This window comes from Lactuca sativa, chromosome 8, assembly GCF_002870075.4.
Source record: "Lactuca sativa cultivar Salinas chromosome 8, Lsat_Salinas_v11, whole genome shotgun sequence".
Classification (NCBI taxonomy): domain Eukaryota; kingdom Viridiplantae; phylum Streptophyta; class Magnoliopsida; order Asterales; family Asteraceae; genus Lactuca; species Lactuca sativa.
Genome location: NC_056630.2, coordinates 191,665,308 through 191,681,626, shown reverse-complemented (window position 1 = coordinate 191,681,626; position 16,319 = coordinate 191,665,308). Strand labels below are relative to the sequence as shown.

The following is a 16,319-nucleotide window of genomic DNA, read 5'->3' as shown; positions in this document are numbered from 1 at the left end:
AGTTTTCTTCATTTCTTCCTTCTAAACCGAAAACAACAAGAAAATGTGAGCTTCATACCCCTCTCTTTTCGGTTTTCATGAGTTTTATAGGGGAGAATACAAGTAAAATGTGTATATCTATGTGTATGTGTATGATATGTATGATTTTATGCATGTGTGTGTGACTTTATGTGTTTTGTGTTGAATATGTAAACAAAAAGGGAAGAAATCTAGAGATCTATGACATAAGAAGGAAACCAAACATGATCTAAGTTATCTTACACTAAACTAGTCAAGATTAATAACTTATAAGATTGTGATAAACATATTCCACCACAAAACTCATTTTTGGGCTTAAATTGTCAAATATACAAAAGTTGGGCTAAAAGTTGCTAAATCACGTTTTCTTAAAGGTCTAAAAGGTCAAAACAGTTACAATAATTGCTTTTCTGAACATTATGATCTTCAAAGGACTTAAAATGTAAATATTAGCTTAATGGGCTAAATTTTGGGCTTTTCGGCCCAATAAGCCCAAAATTGAGAAAATATGACATTTAAAAGGGCTGAAGTAGTAAACTCTTCAAAACAGAGGATAAAAAGTGTAACAAACCTATTTCAAGGGTTAAATATGGTTTTCATTTCCAAAAAGGTTCGAAAATGTAAAGTTTTTGGATTTTGGGCTAAAAGTGTAAAAATAGCAAAAAGTTGGGCTTTAACCAGAAAATACTATTCTGGAAGGGCTGAAACTGTTAACGAAATAAGTTTTGAGTTAAAAATATCATTTCAACAAATCTATGATGCAAAAGTGTCGAGAAAATGTTTTAAGGGCTTAAAATGACTTCTCTCTTATATAAAGGACTAAAATTGTTATTTTTATAAAACAAAAAGGGGCTGAAAAGGTCAAACCACATATTTTAAACCAATTATTTTATTTATAGAATATTGAGTCAAAAATACCAATCTAGGGCTTACAAAAATCGAAAGACAAATACACGTATAACTCCAAAATATCGTTATAAACAAATCAATCGGTCTCGAGTCGATACAAAATAATCATCGTTAAATCGAACTCTCTCTCTAGTAGATATGTGATACCTAAGACGAGTAAACATTCAACACTTGGGCTTGAAAGTTTCAAATCATGCTTGTTGGACCTTGCAAGTCCATTAACATGATCTTTGGGCCCAAGGGATAATGATTATATGTTATTGGGCCTTCTACGACCCAATTCCATGTAAAGGGACCTTAAATGGATTCTTAAGTGCTATTGGGCCCTAGTGATCCATTAGTATTGTCATAAGGTCAAAGTAATCAAATGCGAGATGGGCCAACGTGTCTTTTGCATCCCCGATAGCCTAAAATAACTCACGGAAGTAGCAGGACTTCGTACTCCTCTTCTCCTCGTTTGTTAGGCTTATGAGTAATCAAAGTAAACAAGTTCAGGTTGTTCATCAATGGTAAACAAGGTTGTTTGGATTAAGTGAGCGGTAACGGGCGACGCCTCTAAGGATCGTTCATAAACTATAGTTATAACTCATCATTACTAATGCATGATTATAACAACTCACAAACCTTAATTAATCCAACACCACCCAAATAATCAAGGAAGAATAATCAAAAATCATTCATTGCGGCGGTATCACTATTTGGGAAATAACTGTAATTTTATGTTTTCGGAAAACATCGGGTTTTTCGGGGAAGTTCAACATTGTGCACTTGTATGGTTAATACAAAGTTTTTCAAATTATACATGTGTTGAAATCATCATGCATATATTTACGGATCTTCACACTTTTTTTTATAAACAATGACCTTTGCAGAAAATATTAGATTTTCTGGGTTTTACAAACTACACAAATCATTTTATCACAACATTGCTTATGAACTCACCAACATTCCATATGTTGACCGTTTTTCAAAATAACTTGTATTCTCAGGTAACAGGTAAGCCGAGGAATAAGTACCAAGTATGTTAGTGCGTTTTGTTATTGAAAACTATTAAACGGTTTATGTATGGGTTTGTAACGTTAAAACAATGTACTTGATGTGAACAATTCCAGTTGTAATATATTGATGCATGGTGATGTTTATGTTATGATTCATGTATATTCATTGTGATGATATTCAATTTAAGTCACGCGAGCCCTCAAACGTTTCCGTCGTCTGGTTCGGGGGTGTGACAGCTAGAGGCCCAATTTTGGGCCAATCACCTTAATGATGTCCAACGCTTTGGCCACCTCTTCCGAATCTCTAATAAGTGTGCCATCATCAAGGTATCATACATGGAGAAAAAGCTTGCAATTGTCTCTAATATTATGCAAGAGCAGGTGCAACACAAGGGCAAAGAGAAGTGGCCTCAAGGACAAAGAATTCTACCCACAAGGATATAGAATGGAACCTCAATCTGACCTCATGAAGTAATGTGGATTTGTCGACAAGGTTAAAAGCATTGGAGAAATCCACAGTAATCATGGAAAGTGACCCGTCATCGTGGCGCTCACTCAAAACCCTATTGGCACTATGTAATACGGCCTCAACGCCACCCGAAACCCCGACCCTGAAATGAAAATCATTGAGATACTTGACTATTTCTTTACCAACACCTTTCATAGCCAACTTGGAAACCAAACGTCTCCATATAATGCCTACCACAATAAGTCGTCTGCCCTTGTCAGGTTTTAGGAGCGGAGTGAGAGGAGCAGAGGCAACAAATTCTGTCAAACTCGAAAAACATCTTCCCCCTAGCCATAGATTAACCACAGATGTAATAGCACATAAGAGGTCTTTGGCTATAGTTGAACCTTCTCCACAAAGAACATCCAAAATGTGTTGAGCTCTCAACCCATCTCTCTCATACGAGGTACCTTTAGGGAAGGATTTAGTGCCCCCAAAGACATTGTCAACATCCACTTCAAGGGGAGGTTCTACAAATATTTGCTTCCACATAAATTCTTATTAGAGTTTTAATCAAATATTCGATATATAATCCATATAAATTCTTGTTAAAGTTTTAATCTCTCTCTCTCTCTCTCTCTCTCTCTATATATATATATATATATATATATATATATATATATATATATATATATATATTAATAAATAATTATTTATTAGGGTGTAGTCCAAATATCAACCTTTTGTAACTCTATAAACTCATATATATTTGCGAAAAGTCATTCATGTTTTTATGTTATATTTGATACTAAATGATAAAATTGCTATTTTTACAATCTAATATATTTATTTATACAGTAAGTCATAGTTTAATATAGTTATTCTTTTGTTAATATACAGTTTAATACAACCATTTTTACATTAATTCATATTTTAATATACTAATTCGTTTTTAATATAACTCAACCCGAAACTCTACCTTCATTACTACTAACCACCATCACCATCCTTTCTTCCTCCTACCATCATCAGCTCTACCACCATCGTCGTTACCTACTAATGTCATTAGGGATGCAAACGAGTCAAGTTTAAGCCTGACCAGACTCCTCTTGTTTAAATTTTTTAGGCTCGAGCTCAAGTTTGACTCGTTTCGAGCCTTACGAGACGAAACTCGAGATCAACTCGTTTAGAATTATACATGCCCGGGCTTAGGTCACATATGGTATGCCCTAATTCCCTAAATTATTGTTTATTAGAATAGATTTTGAGTCAAACTTTTAATGAGTCAATCCCGAGTAGTTCATGAATAGTTTGATTCGTTGCATAACTAACCGCCGCCACCCTTCCTTTCTCCTACCACCATCAGATTTGGATTTCTTACACTCTTGCAAGATCCAAAAATCAAATTTTGATATAAAATAAAATTCACAATTTAATATATTAATGTGCTTATAACTCATAGTTTAATACACCAATTTAGTACTCTCACTTACATTTTAACACAATACTTTAGACACCCATTCAAAGTATTTACGGCTTAAAATGTATAGATATTATAGATGCATTTAATACAAACACTTTGTGTATATTTTGTTTTTTGAAGTTCAATCTCTAAAATCTACAACTAGAGAATAGACCATAGAGATAAATATCATGACAATATGGGTGGGCGGTGGTTTAAGGCAGTAACAACGACTACAGGTTCAGATCTGAGATATTCTTGCGGTATTGGTCGTTTTTGCCAATTTCCATCGCTGGATAAGTAGGACGTCAGATCGGGTGTGACAAACGACGATAATGGTTTAGCGTTCAGAAGGCGGCAAAGGCGATGATTCCAGATCTAAGACATTTCATATCTGAGTGGATGTATTATGGTTTTAACGACAATGTTTGACTAGAGAAGAATAGACAACAACAGTGGAAGTTGACATGTATGAAAGAGAGCATGACGGCGGTAGCGTCACAATGGTGGTAGTAGTAGGGCTTTGTTGGCGGCAACGACAACGGGTTTCGTCAGAGGAACGAAGAAGCAAATGAAATGCCTAATTTTTTTTATGTTTGGTGAGTGTTGGTGAATCAGTTCTAGACCTGATGTTTATGAGTTGCATCATGTTATAAGAAAATAAAAAGTTGACAAACATACCATTCACATTTAGAAGTTCCTAGAGTTCATAACTTTTAAGAGTTTCTATGTGAACTTTCAAATGATTAATCGTTCTCTTATAATGATTGCTAATAAAAATTTCAAAACTATGTTGTATTTGGAATCATGGGAATGGACAAGTGTCGCATGCGTTGATGATTGAGGATTTCGAGTTTGTGTTTATTAACAGAGTTAGGATAAACCTAGTTATTTGCTATTACTCTTTAGAGATGTCTAGAAACCAAAATTTCATTTTATGGTTGTGTATCTTTCAAGAAAAAAACATGGATATCAATTTCATTTGATAATGGAAAACTAATATTCTATTTTATAGAGATCGTTGTTTTTGCAGTTGACATTCATGAAATTGTAGTTTGTGTTTCTAATAATAGTAAGGTTAACTTAGATATTCATTCATCTAAATAGTTTAGATAAAACATGCTTGTGACATAACCGCCTTGGCCATATAAGTAAGAATCGCATCACCAAGCTCATTGGATCAAACTTGGAATCATTCAACTTTTGAGTTTGATGATGCATGTGAGTTTTGTTTATTGACAAGATCACTAAATCACTATCCACATGGACATGTGAATGAGGTGAATAATTATTAGATATTGTACACTTTAATGTGTGTGGACCCTTTAGATTCGCCACAAGAGACGACAAACACTACTACGTCATATTTACTGATAGTTTCAATAGATATGCTTATATTTATATGATTGAGCATAAGTCTGACACTTTGAATAGTTCAAAACTCGGATTTATATTGATACATACATAAAAAAACAAATAGATTTTTTTTTTTAAATTAACGAACAAAAGTTTTAAATTTACATTGTAACGTTAACTACCTCGAATTTATATCGACACATACATAAAATAAACATGTAAAAGATTACGTTTTTTAAAGTTAACGAATGGAAATTATTAAGAAAAATCAAATTATGTATACCGCAAGAATAAACACAAAAGTTTAGAAAATAGAGAAGGTCAAAATGATGATTTACAAAGTTCAAAGTTGAGGATGTCAAAGTAACATTTGAAAAAACAGAGAGGTTGAAAATGTCGTTTTACAAAGATGAGCGGTGCAAATGTCGATAGTAATAAATATATAAGGGGTCAAAATGACATTTTGAAATGTAGAAAATATTTTGGGGGAGCAAATTGTAAATTCTTTTTATCAAGTTAGGAGATAATTCCTAATAAAAATAAATCTTTACAAAAGCTATTAAAATAGGGAAATGATTCGTACACAACACTTTTTTTCCGTACACAACAATGTGCTTTAAAGTGTTGTATTGTACAACTCTATAATGCATAAATTGTTGTATATGGCAAAAATTGTTGTGTACAAATCATTTCCCATTAAAATAAGAATATCTTTTATTAAGTTATATCTGAAATAATCTGCATCGCAGTGTGATGTTCATTTTCCTAAGTTTAGTCTAATTTGGATGAATCCGAAACTAGATAGTTATGTAGATTGTAAATTTCGCATTTTTTCACTAGTGCAAATTACACCGAAGTTACTATTTTATAGGTTTTTCGATTTTGCTTAAAAAAATAGCACATTACACCATGTCACATACAAAGCAACTGAAAAAAAAAGGTGTCAAAATTGGACCCAAAAAATCAATAAAATGATGTGTTATTTGGGAAAAAGAATATGATATGAAAATAGAAAAAGTGATAAAATAGTGATTTCAATGTAATGCACTGATACACTAGGATACATCCATTTTTATATAATATATGGAAGTTTTTATTTAAAGCATCATGCAACGCACAAACACATGATCGAGTAATAATAATAATATATATGTATTAAAAAATTATAAGCGACTTCTAAACAAATCTGAGATGGATTTTCCCCCCATATAATGGTGTTGCCATATGAGTTGTAGGTTGGTTAGTTATGGAATGTCATAAAATAAATAATACCAAAAACATTTTTATACAATTTAAAGCTTATGACGTAAATAAGCAACAATTTTATTATTATTTTCATGCCAACAATGAAATGAAACTGTAAATATCAATAAAGGACAACAAACTTTTATAATTTTTGAAAATTATATACAATTTAAATGAAATTTAAATTGCAGACGTTTACTTCGACAAGAAGACACCAATTTGAGAGTTTATTATCAAGAAACACATCATGTTATCAAGTACTTGAACGGTTTTAAAACACTTAAAAATATGTATATAATGCGATAAAAATATATTACATCGTTCATTATATGATTACAGAATAATTAATTAATGATCTATACAATGTTAATCTTTTAAAATTATAAGTTACTGTATAATTTGCATTTTTTTTCCTAACTTCTAATTTGTCTGTTTGTCGTTTACATAACACGAATTACAACTGTGTATATTTTGTAATTACTTTGTTTTTACTGTTAAAAACTAACTGTTTAACTAATCTAAACGTAAATTGATTTGTTAGCCCAAAAGAAAATATTAACTCCCGATGTTAAATTGATCGGAACACCCGGTCGAAATGTAAATCATAAGAACTTATGGTTTCTCACATCCTTATTACTTTTTTATACAAAAATATTTTTTGCTGTGATTCTATACAGTGATATCCTATCAAGTAAATCTTCTTCACATAATTTATATGGATGTCGAGAGAAACTTATATCAATTTCCCATGTTTCTGGTAAAGAGTTATTTTTCCAGCAACCCCTCCCTCACACTAGGGCAACTGTAAGTTGCCTTGTGATGATTTTGGCTTCACAAGGAACGGAAGTTTTATTTCTTGTGGAGTATTTTCCGGGGTTACCTCTTTGAAAGGTACTTCAAAAACAAGAGATTGATATAAACAAACCTCGTCTTCTTTGCAATAGTATACCTGGAGAATATGTACATTCATTAAGGCATTATAGTTTGAAAATTCTACCCAACTACTATATTGAAAATTGGTTTGGAGGTTATTCAAAATACAAAGCTATAATAGGATGATATGAAAGTAGGAATTGCATACCAATACCTTACAATTAACCCTACCCATGGTGGGTGAAGGAGAGGATCTTTTAAAATGTAAAATGGCAGTTCCATCTGCACTTAGATTCCCATCCAAAGGATCAAAAACCGCTGCATTTTCAGGTTCAATTTCAACACTAAACTTGGAACGTGCTTCCTGCGTATTATTTATATTAAAACTAAAATCACCTCATAAAAGTAAAGTCATGACTTTGTCTATTAAGTTATTAAGTCAGAAAGAAACAACACCTATCAAAGAGAGAGAGAGAAGAGAACCTTTGAGAAATGATAACCTTCAGGCACAGATATTTGAAGGCTTAAGTCACCCTCATTGGAAGATCCACCATCGACTATGATTGTTTGTGTGTCAGCTGAATTTCGTTTTCTAAGGCGAATTGGAGATCTTGATTTTGGTGCAGGAGGCCGAACTCCTTTTAGCTCAAGTGTAACAACTTCTGCATCTTCTTTGTTCAGATCTAAATATCTAATCAGACTGTTGTTTGTATCAGCTATGAATAGTCTCCCTGAGAAACAACAATAAAAAGTTTAATGCTGTGTACTACGATACTGTGTACTGTGTACTGTAATCACCTGTATCAGCTTCAACAATTCCTGCGGGTTCTGACAGCTGGAAAATTCAACAAAATGAATAACTCGTGTGGTTTTAATTTTAAAATATAAAAGTAAAATTTAATTACTAACCTGAGCTGATAAAGCTGATCCATCTTTAAAGCCAGCTTTCCCAGTGCCAGCTATTGTACTTACTCTTTTAGTAGCTGGATCTACCTTTTTAATCTGTAATACATGTAAATATAATAATCACTCTAACCAAAATATCACCTGTTATCAAAATATGAAAATACTAATCTCCATCAATGAAGGTATGTTGCTTTGAAGAATTTTTTTTATTAAGTTGTATAAGCTGAAAAATGAAAGTACCTTGTGGTTATAAGAATCTGCCACATAAATTTGACCATCTTTTCCACATAAGACACCCAACGGGTGTTGAAGGAGTACTTCAGAACCAATTCCATCACGATCTCCAAACTAAAAATTAGCAAGAAAGTTGAGCAAACCCTAATTTTATAATATCAGGGAAAGCTTTTCTAGAATTTATGGAAGACATGCATACCTTGAACAAATTGTCTGAGAACACAGGATCACCACCAACTAGTAGTCTTGATCCTCCTGTTGTAAGATTGAGTGCTCTAATTGAGCTGCTCTCACTATCAGCAATATATGCCTCTTTCACATCTGCAACACAACCAATTCACCCATAATTTAGACATAGATAAAATCTTGTTTAAAGTGTATATAGGAAAATGATAAACTGTTGTTGATAAAATGCGCACTACTTTGAAAAAAGAGTCTAGTTATTCATAGAGCTTATAAAATCTGAATTATTGAAATTTGGAATGCGACTTTAACTGTATATAATTACCTGGTGATAAAGAAAGCCCTGATGGTTGTGCAAACGATGTTGTTGAAGAGCTGTCTCAATTTAAAGAAAAAAAAAAAAAAGATAACTCAAATTAATGATATAACTAAGATAGGGTTACGTTTATCTATTTGTTTTTACAGAAGTCTACTTTCATTTCTTTGTATTACAACATTGTACTTTGAAAAATCAACACAATTATAGCAGTCTACTTTCAGATAAATAAAAAGTATGTTGCTATTTCTTGCATTTAAATTTTAGGCGTAGAAGATATGTTTAAATTTAAAAAACACATTGGTAATCTGCATATTATTATTACCTTGAACCATTTAAGTTTCTTTCATAACCATCACCACTGAAAGCCCTTGTAACTCCATCTAGAGTATTATGCTCCCAAATTTGATGTTGACCAGCCATTGCAATGTACACACTCTGATTTGCAGGCTCAAAGCACACATCCCAAGGAGAGTTTAAAAGCTGAAAATTAATAATTGTAATAGTTTTTCAATTTTTTGATCACATAAATAAAAATGCATTTCTTGGAAATCTATAGGAAATTTGATATCAAAGTGAGAGAAATATCAATACCTGAGTGGTTCCTTTTCCTCCTCCTTTATAGTCTGAACCTTTGGTGCCATTTCCAGCTAAAGTCTGCACATCCTCATTTACAAAATCAATCACCCTACAAAACCATAAATATGTGGTATCCAATAAAGAATTTGTATTTAAATTAGCACACAACATATTGTCAAGTAACATTTAACAGCATTATGTTGCAAAAATAACTCCACCTCAAAGCATGGTTCTCAGTATCTGCAACATATAGTAGATTTTTCGTGGCATTGTACGCCAGACCCTACAAAAACATATAAACCAATCACTCTTTGCTATTTATTTATTTTTCCCCCCTTTTTGGAAATAGTACATTCGATATGTAAAGATAAATAGTAACTTAAATATATAATTTGTAAGAAAATGACATGTGATGTGAGAGATTGACCTGTGGGCGATTGAACATTGCATTGTCAAAGTTGCCATCACGTAGACCTTCTTCTCCACTACTCCCAATTTGAACTATAAAATTCCCATCTAAATCAGTGACCACCTGAAAAAACAAACACTGATTTGTTACACAAAAGGGTATTAATGTCAAAAATTTAACACTGTTTTTTATTGTAATTAAGAAGAGAAAAACATACTATTCGGTTATGGTTACTGTCTGAAATGAAGAGTCGTTTGTTGAAGATATCAACTGCAAGTTTACCAGGAAACTTGAGTGGTGATTTTAACAACCTAGGATCATTGTCCTTCTCCAAAGTCAAAGGAATTGCTGTGTTGACCAACAAATTTCTTCTACCATAATATAACAGAGCTGCCTCCACCAAATCATCAAGATCCTTTTACACATCATGCAAACATAGTGGAAAAAAAAAGCATATCTTATTTTCCAATAATTATTATAAAGAAATTGTAACTTTAGAGTTTTTAAAGTGTAAATGCATACCTTTCGTCGGCCTTCACCTGCCAGCTGTGCAAGGAGCTTACCAGTGGGCCCAATAATAGCAAATGTGGGCCATGAACTTATACCTAACTCTCGCCACATATACATATCTCCATCATTAACTACCTGGTATAGAGGAAAAGATTACAATTTTTTTTTTGTTCCAACCAAAAAGACGTGAATGCCCTCCTCATTCTCATTGATGAAAATAGCACAATCCAGTCAAAATGTAACCTTAATGACAAATAGACAAATTAAATTTTAAAAGCTTACTGGATGAGTTATTCCATAGCGCAATACAGCATTCCTAATTGCTTCCAAGTCTTTCTCATTATCAAACTTTGCAGAGTGCACTCCAATGACAGTGAACTATAAAAGTATGAGAAATAGCAACCAACTTAAATTCAAATAAAATATGTGCCTCTAACCAAAGAATGATGTTCATACTTCATAAAAATGTTCTTGTTATATAAGACGTTTATTCCAATGACCATTATTTTAGTTAAATATTTTGAAAACATGAGTAATATATCATCACAAACTTCTTTTTTAATGTCATTTTGATTGGATAGAAAATGAATCTGCAGAAACTTACTGGCATGTCTTTGTACTTTTTCTCCAAGAACTCCAAATCAGGGAGCACATGCATACAATTGATACAACAATAAGTCCAAAAATCCAGCAGAACCACCTTTCCTTTCAAATCCTATAAAAAAGTAAGCTACTTCAACGCTTTTGCTTCAAATACTGTGATTACATAAAGCCTCCATCATTATATATACTGTATCTAATCTAACCCAAAGTAGATATCACTTTTTTACTTTTAATGTAAATCTTGTAGTTCCCAAATTAAAATCAATATTGAAAGTATTTCTATGAAATCTTGAAACAAACATTATCTTTTGAATGTCAGGAATAGAGTTTATGAGATCTTGAAACAAACATTATCATGCTGCATATGGTGGAATTGAAAATATTATCACAGAGAGCAACTCTCAAAATGACAAAAGAAAACATAAACACCTGGAGTCCATTTTAAATATCATCAATAAAAAGCATGAACCACGTATACTTTACCCTACGTAGCTGAAGAGGAGCTGTGTTTAGCCAATCAAGTTTAGATGGAAACTCTGGAACCTGTGTCGCATTTTCCCTTAAGAAAAAAAATCAGCATTTGGACTATTTAAGATAAAGGAAATTCTAACAAATCGGCGAAAGATATTGTAATTAGCAAAAGGGACTCCTCATTTACCTGCTTTCTACATCTGATATATAATTAACAAATTGTTGGATTCTTGAAGAACGGGTTCCATCTGTATAACAAACAACAGATACTAACTCAGAATTAGAGAAAAACACAACTGCATTTCTATAGGGAAGTTAAAGAAACTCTGCTTAAAAACACCCTGGCTCTGAAAAATATGCCTATCTTTGCTTTTGTTCCGAAAATGCCCCTCACTGAGCTTTATTTTTCACTATGGGTTCATACCTTCTTTCTGCCCAAAGGGTGGACTCTTGGTCCCAAATAACAAATTCCATATAGCCTTTGGAGATGCGTATTGCATAGCCTGCAATAACCACACAAATTTTCTAGTTCTATTTTCAAAGATGAGGATAAGAAGGGCATTCACGTCTTTTTCACAGACAAGAGATCGAGAGCAAGCCCCTGTCCCACCTTTTTGGGTGGGACAAGATAGGATGAGGAGGGCATTCACGTCTTTTATTGCATATCTCATACCTTCATGTTTGAAACTGTGAAATAAAGACAAGATAGTGCAATTCCCAAGCTTCCATATTTCAAAATGTTCCTCCTGGAACCCTGCAACCTGTTTATGGATTATTTTCTGCAACCTCATTAGTAAGACAAATCTGGACACAATCAACAAAAGCCTCATTTCATTTCACATATATAGTTTACCAGATTAAGTCATTTCCCCATTAAGTCAAAAAGAAACTTATGGTTGTAAAAGAGAAATTAATAAAACTGCATATGGAACTCTCTTACCCTCCAACAGAGAAAACCATATCATTAGTAGAATATGCATCTTGGAAAGATCCACCCTCTGTATTTTTCTTGAGTCCAGATGAGGTTTCTGAAGGATTGTTTGAATATTGAGAACCCTGCATCTTTGTATCTGCAATATTCAGTAATCATGGACCACATAAGGTCAAATAGTTTAGGGATAAATACAAGAATTAGCAATGTACTTGCACTTATTTGTGTATTATAGCATCATACTTTCATTTCTTTCAGTTATAAAAATGTACCTTAACTTTTTTCTCTTATTAAGGCATTGGACTTCAAAGATCTACCCAGTTATAGCAATTTAATTCTAGTTTCCTTCTTATTATAACATTGTACTTTGAAAAATCAACCTGATCATTGCTATATTTGGCAGATTTTTTCAAAGTATAATGCTATAATAGTTTGAAAAGGTGCTATAATAGAAAGAAACGAGAGTAGGATACTATTATAAACAAATCAATGAAAATATGTTACTAATGTTTGCTTATAACTCAAGAATTTATCGTATCATTCACTGTCTCCTAATTAAAAACAGCTACAAAAATTATCATATTATGAGACAATCTAACAATGAAAAATCATGTAATCCTCAAGAAAACATCAATATCAAAGAACATCCATTACAAAAGCATAAACAAGTTGTGTTTGTTCGATTAGCACTGTTTCAAAGTGTTAATGATTTGAATTAAAAAAGAAGTTACAATATCAATTTATAGTACTACATACTACTGTAACTAGAGCCACCACCAAGAATCTCTTGAAGTGAAATATTTCCAATATTCTTTCTGATTAGTGATGGTTTGGCTTCCTTTAAGGTATCTTCAGACAACGTTGTTGTCACAGCTATACATCTGCAATCAAAACAACCACTCAATCTTATACAATAGATAAAAGAAAAAACTTATATTAAACTAATTTTGCACTACTCTAAGTCTGCTTATTGTGTGAAAACAGCGCTACAACACTTGCCTCATTTGTGCAGCTTTTGCAGCTTGCACACCAGCTAATGCATCTTCAATTACAATACACTGGAAAAATAAGTGAATGTATGTTAAATTAATTAATTTATGAGGTTGTAAAATGTAAACACTTGAATATACTTTTTAGTTTCTTTTAAAATTGCATAGCATAAGTGCATACCTCACTTGGGGGGACATTCAAAGTTTTTGAGGCAGATAAGAAAATGTCAGGAGCAGGTTTCAGGTTTTCAAAAGCATCAGCAGAGACAATAGCATCAAACCTGATAGTGAGATTAAGATTAATACTTATGTGAAAATGACAATTGACAATTCTACTGAAAACTGAAAAGACTTATTAGTTATTACATTGACAATGGTAAGCCAGCAGCAGCTAAGTTTGCATCAACTTTAATTCTGTCAGCACTAGATGCAACTGCTACTTTGAGACCACTGTTTTTACACTATTAAAAAAATCATATTAGAAGATAATAGTTGAGGAGATAAGTAAATATATATTAAACTTGTATTTGTTAGTCAAGAATACCTCAGTGATAAGTTCAAGTGCACCAGGAAAACCTATTCCAGAATTTGGTTTTGCATACTACAAAAAGTATCAACAATTTTGGAATCAACTAAGAAGAAAATGATAATTTTATTATTTTAAGCCTGTTTGAAGAGAGAAAATGATGTAGTTAAATCAACCTTATCTAGATAGATCTCAAAAAAACGCTTCTTAGCTGTCTCAGTGTTGAAATCTGCAACACCCTTTACAGAAGCAACACCACCAAGAAAGTTTGCTTCACCTGGTTCAAAAATTTTAAATAAATAAATATAATAAAAATTCAGGAATCAGAAAAAGTTTGGGAAATGTAAAAGACAAGTTTAAAATCAACAATATGTAGAGTTCAAATCTAGTATTTCCCAAATTCAGAATTAAACGAACTATCACATGTTTGGTATCATTTCTTTTGGGGCTAAATGCAAGAAAAAGCAACGTACTTCAATTTTTTTGTTTATTATACCATCCTTCACTTTCAAAAAAAATTCTTATTAAGGCATTGTACTTTGAAAAATCTACCCAATTATAGCATTGTACTTTCGATTCTTTTCTTGTTAAGACACTTTACTTTGAAAATTCTACTCAATTATAGCAGTGAAAATTGCTTTGTATTTGGATGACCTTGCTATAATTGGGTAGATTTTTTCAAGTACAAAGTTGTAATAGGAAGAAATGGAAGTAGGATAGGTTGCCATTTCTTGCATTTAAGCCTTTCTTTTTCTATTTTGTAGTACATGTACATTTTAATGCAATTATTGCATTACAGATCTTCTTGCTCAAAGTCAAAAGTAGCAAAAGTTTATCATTGAAATCATAGGCTGCCTGTAAATGTATGCTACATCCTTGGTTGTATTTAAATCCATTTAGATATTATGGTTCTTCAAAATGAAATTGATAAAGACAATATTTCTTACAGCCCAAAAAATGCAACTTTTGCCTGTGGATAGATTCAACTGTTAGTTAAATAAATTTGAGATTCTATTCAACCAAAATGTCAATACTTTCTAATTAGTGCAATATGTAGAAAATTAATTTTAGAATGAAATTTTGTCAAATTAGTGGAAAGTTTTTGCAATCTTTCTTTCCTTTTGATAAAGAGGAAATCGCAATAAATAGCAACATACTTTTACTTGATTTCTAGTTTGGTCGTTCACATAGAAAATTTTAGTGAAACTATCGTACTTTTCAGAATGATTATTTTGACCAAAATTACTAAAACCAATATACTTTTCATATTTGATTATTTAGGGCGATTTGATGATGAGTGAAGTGGAATGGTTTTTATAGTAATTGATGAAAACTATATTGTTTTTGCAACAATCTTTTAAGTACATTGACGAATTTATAGCACTAGTGGTTTGCTATTGATTGGAATTTTCCGTTTAATAACATATGATCATTTAAGCCTATAAAACCATACAGCAAAACAAATGAAAATCAATATCTTGGTTCATATTCTAAGTTGTAGACCCCCCTAAATATGCACTTCGAGACCAATTAATGTAGCTACTAAAATACAGCAGATGCATAGATGGAAAAAGGTTAATGGCCATCCATAACCTCCTAATTAATTTGAATACAATGATGAAAAGCAGAACCCTTACCGGTACCCATGAATGGCACAAAATCTTCGACAGTAACCTGAACCCCCATTTCAGCAAACACATCAACGGCAGCCAACCTTGACGCCTCTTCACTGTTGCACAATACTCCATCCATGTCAAACAGAACCGCAGACACTTTTCCCCAATCACTTCCGACATTCTCCGCCACATTCACATCTTCCTTTACAGACGCCCTCACCATCAATCCTGAACTTCTGGTTCCACTGCGCGAGAGTACAATCACTTTCGACCGCCATTGGAGATGAAAACTAGGCTGACAGAAGGATCTTGAGCTCGCTAACAAGCTTCTGAACTGTGATTGAGATTGAGAAGAAGATGAATGAAGTGGATTCGCTAACAATTTCAAGGCCATTGTTTGTGTTGGTGGTGAGTGGCGGGGAGGGAGGTGTGAGTTTGGATCAAGTGTCCGTGAAGTTATGGTTTAAAACATTTTTGTGAAATTTCAAAATGGTCACCCACCTATTGGTAATCTTTCAAAACTAATCCTCCAATAACAAATCATGACAACTTCCTCACCATTTTAATTTTTTGGAATAGAAATTGTCAAAGATTCTAAATTATCTACAAAATATAAGAAAATCAATTGAATAGTGATAGATAAAATATAAAAATAAGAGACAACGATTTGTTTATAAGTGATAGTTATTGTAGATGTCAATTTATTAGTTATTTTGTGATATTCCCTACCATAAACA

General features: G+C 32.5%; 1 protein-coding gene across 2 annotated transcripts; it reads right to left on the bottom strand.

Moving 5' to 3' along the window:
• Positions 1 to 6,986: 6,986 nt before the first annotated feature.
• Positions 6,987 to 16,034, bottom strand: LOC111882427 (protein SUPPRESSOR OF QUENCHING 1, chloroplastic). Of its 2 annotated transcripts, none has more exons than XM_023878796.3 (28): positions 15,604 to 16,034; positions 14,143 to 14,243; positions 13,985 to 14,041; positions 13,807 to 13,901; positions 13,622 to 13,721; positions 13,451 to 13,509; positions 13,208 to 13,332; positions 12,461 to 12,590; positions 12,194 to 12,281; positions 11,945 to 12,023; positions 11,708 to 11,768; positions 11,533 to 11,608; positions 11,051 to 11,161; positions 10,729 to 10,824; positions 10,459 to 10,581; positions 10,154 to 10,351; positions 9,955 to 10,059; positions 9,746 to 9,810; positions 9,543 to 9,636; positions 9,274 to 9,431; positions 8,958 to 9,007; positions 8,649 to 8,770; positions 8,456 to 8,563; positions 8,219 to 8,311; positions 8,108 to 8,144; positions 7,793 to 8,040; positions 7,518 to 7,673; positions 6,987 to 7,385 (listed from the first exon to the last, which is right to left on the bottom strand). In XM_023878796.3, the coding sequence occupies exons 1-28, from the start codon at positions 15,974 to 15,976 to the stop codon at positions 7,230 to 7,232; spliced, it is 3,264 nt and encodes a 1,087-aa protein (XP_023734564.1). In that variant the 5' UTR covers positions 15,977 to 16,034; the 3' UTR covers positions 6,987 to 7,229. The 2 variants fall into 2 exon arrangements, with proteins under 2 accessions (XP_023734564.1, XP_023734565.1); XM_023878797.3 differs by having other exon boundaries at positions 7,524 to 7,673; positions 15,604 to 16,033.
• Between the last annotated feature and the right edge of the window lie 285 nt (positions 16,035 to 16,319).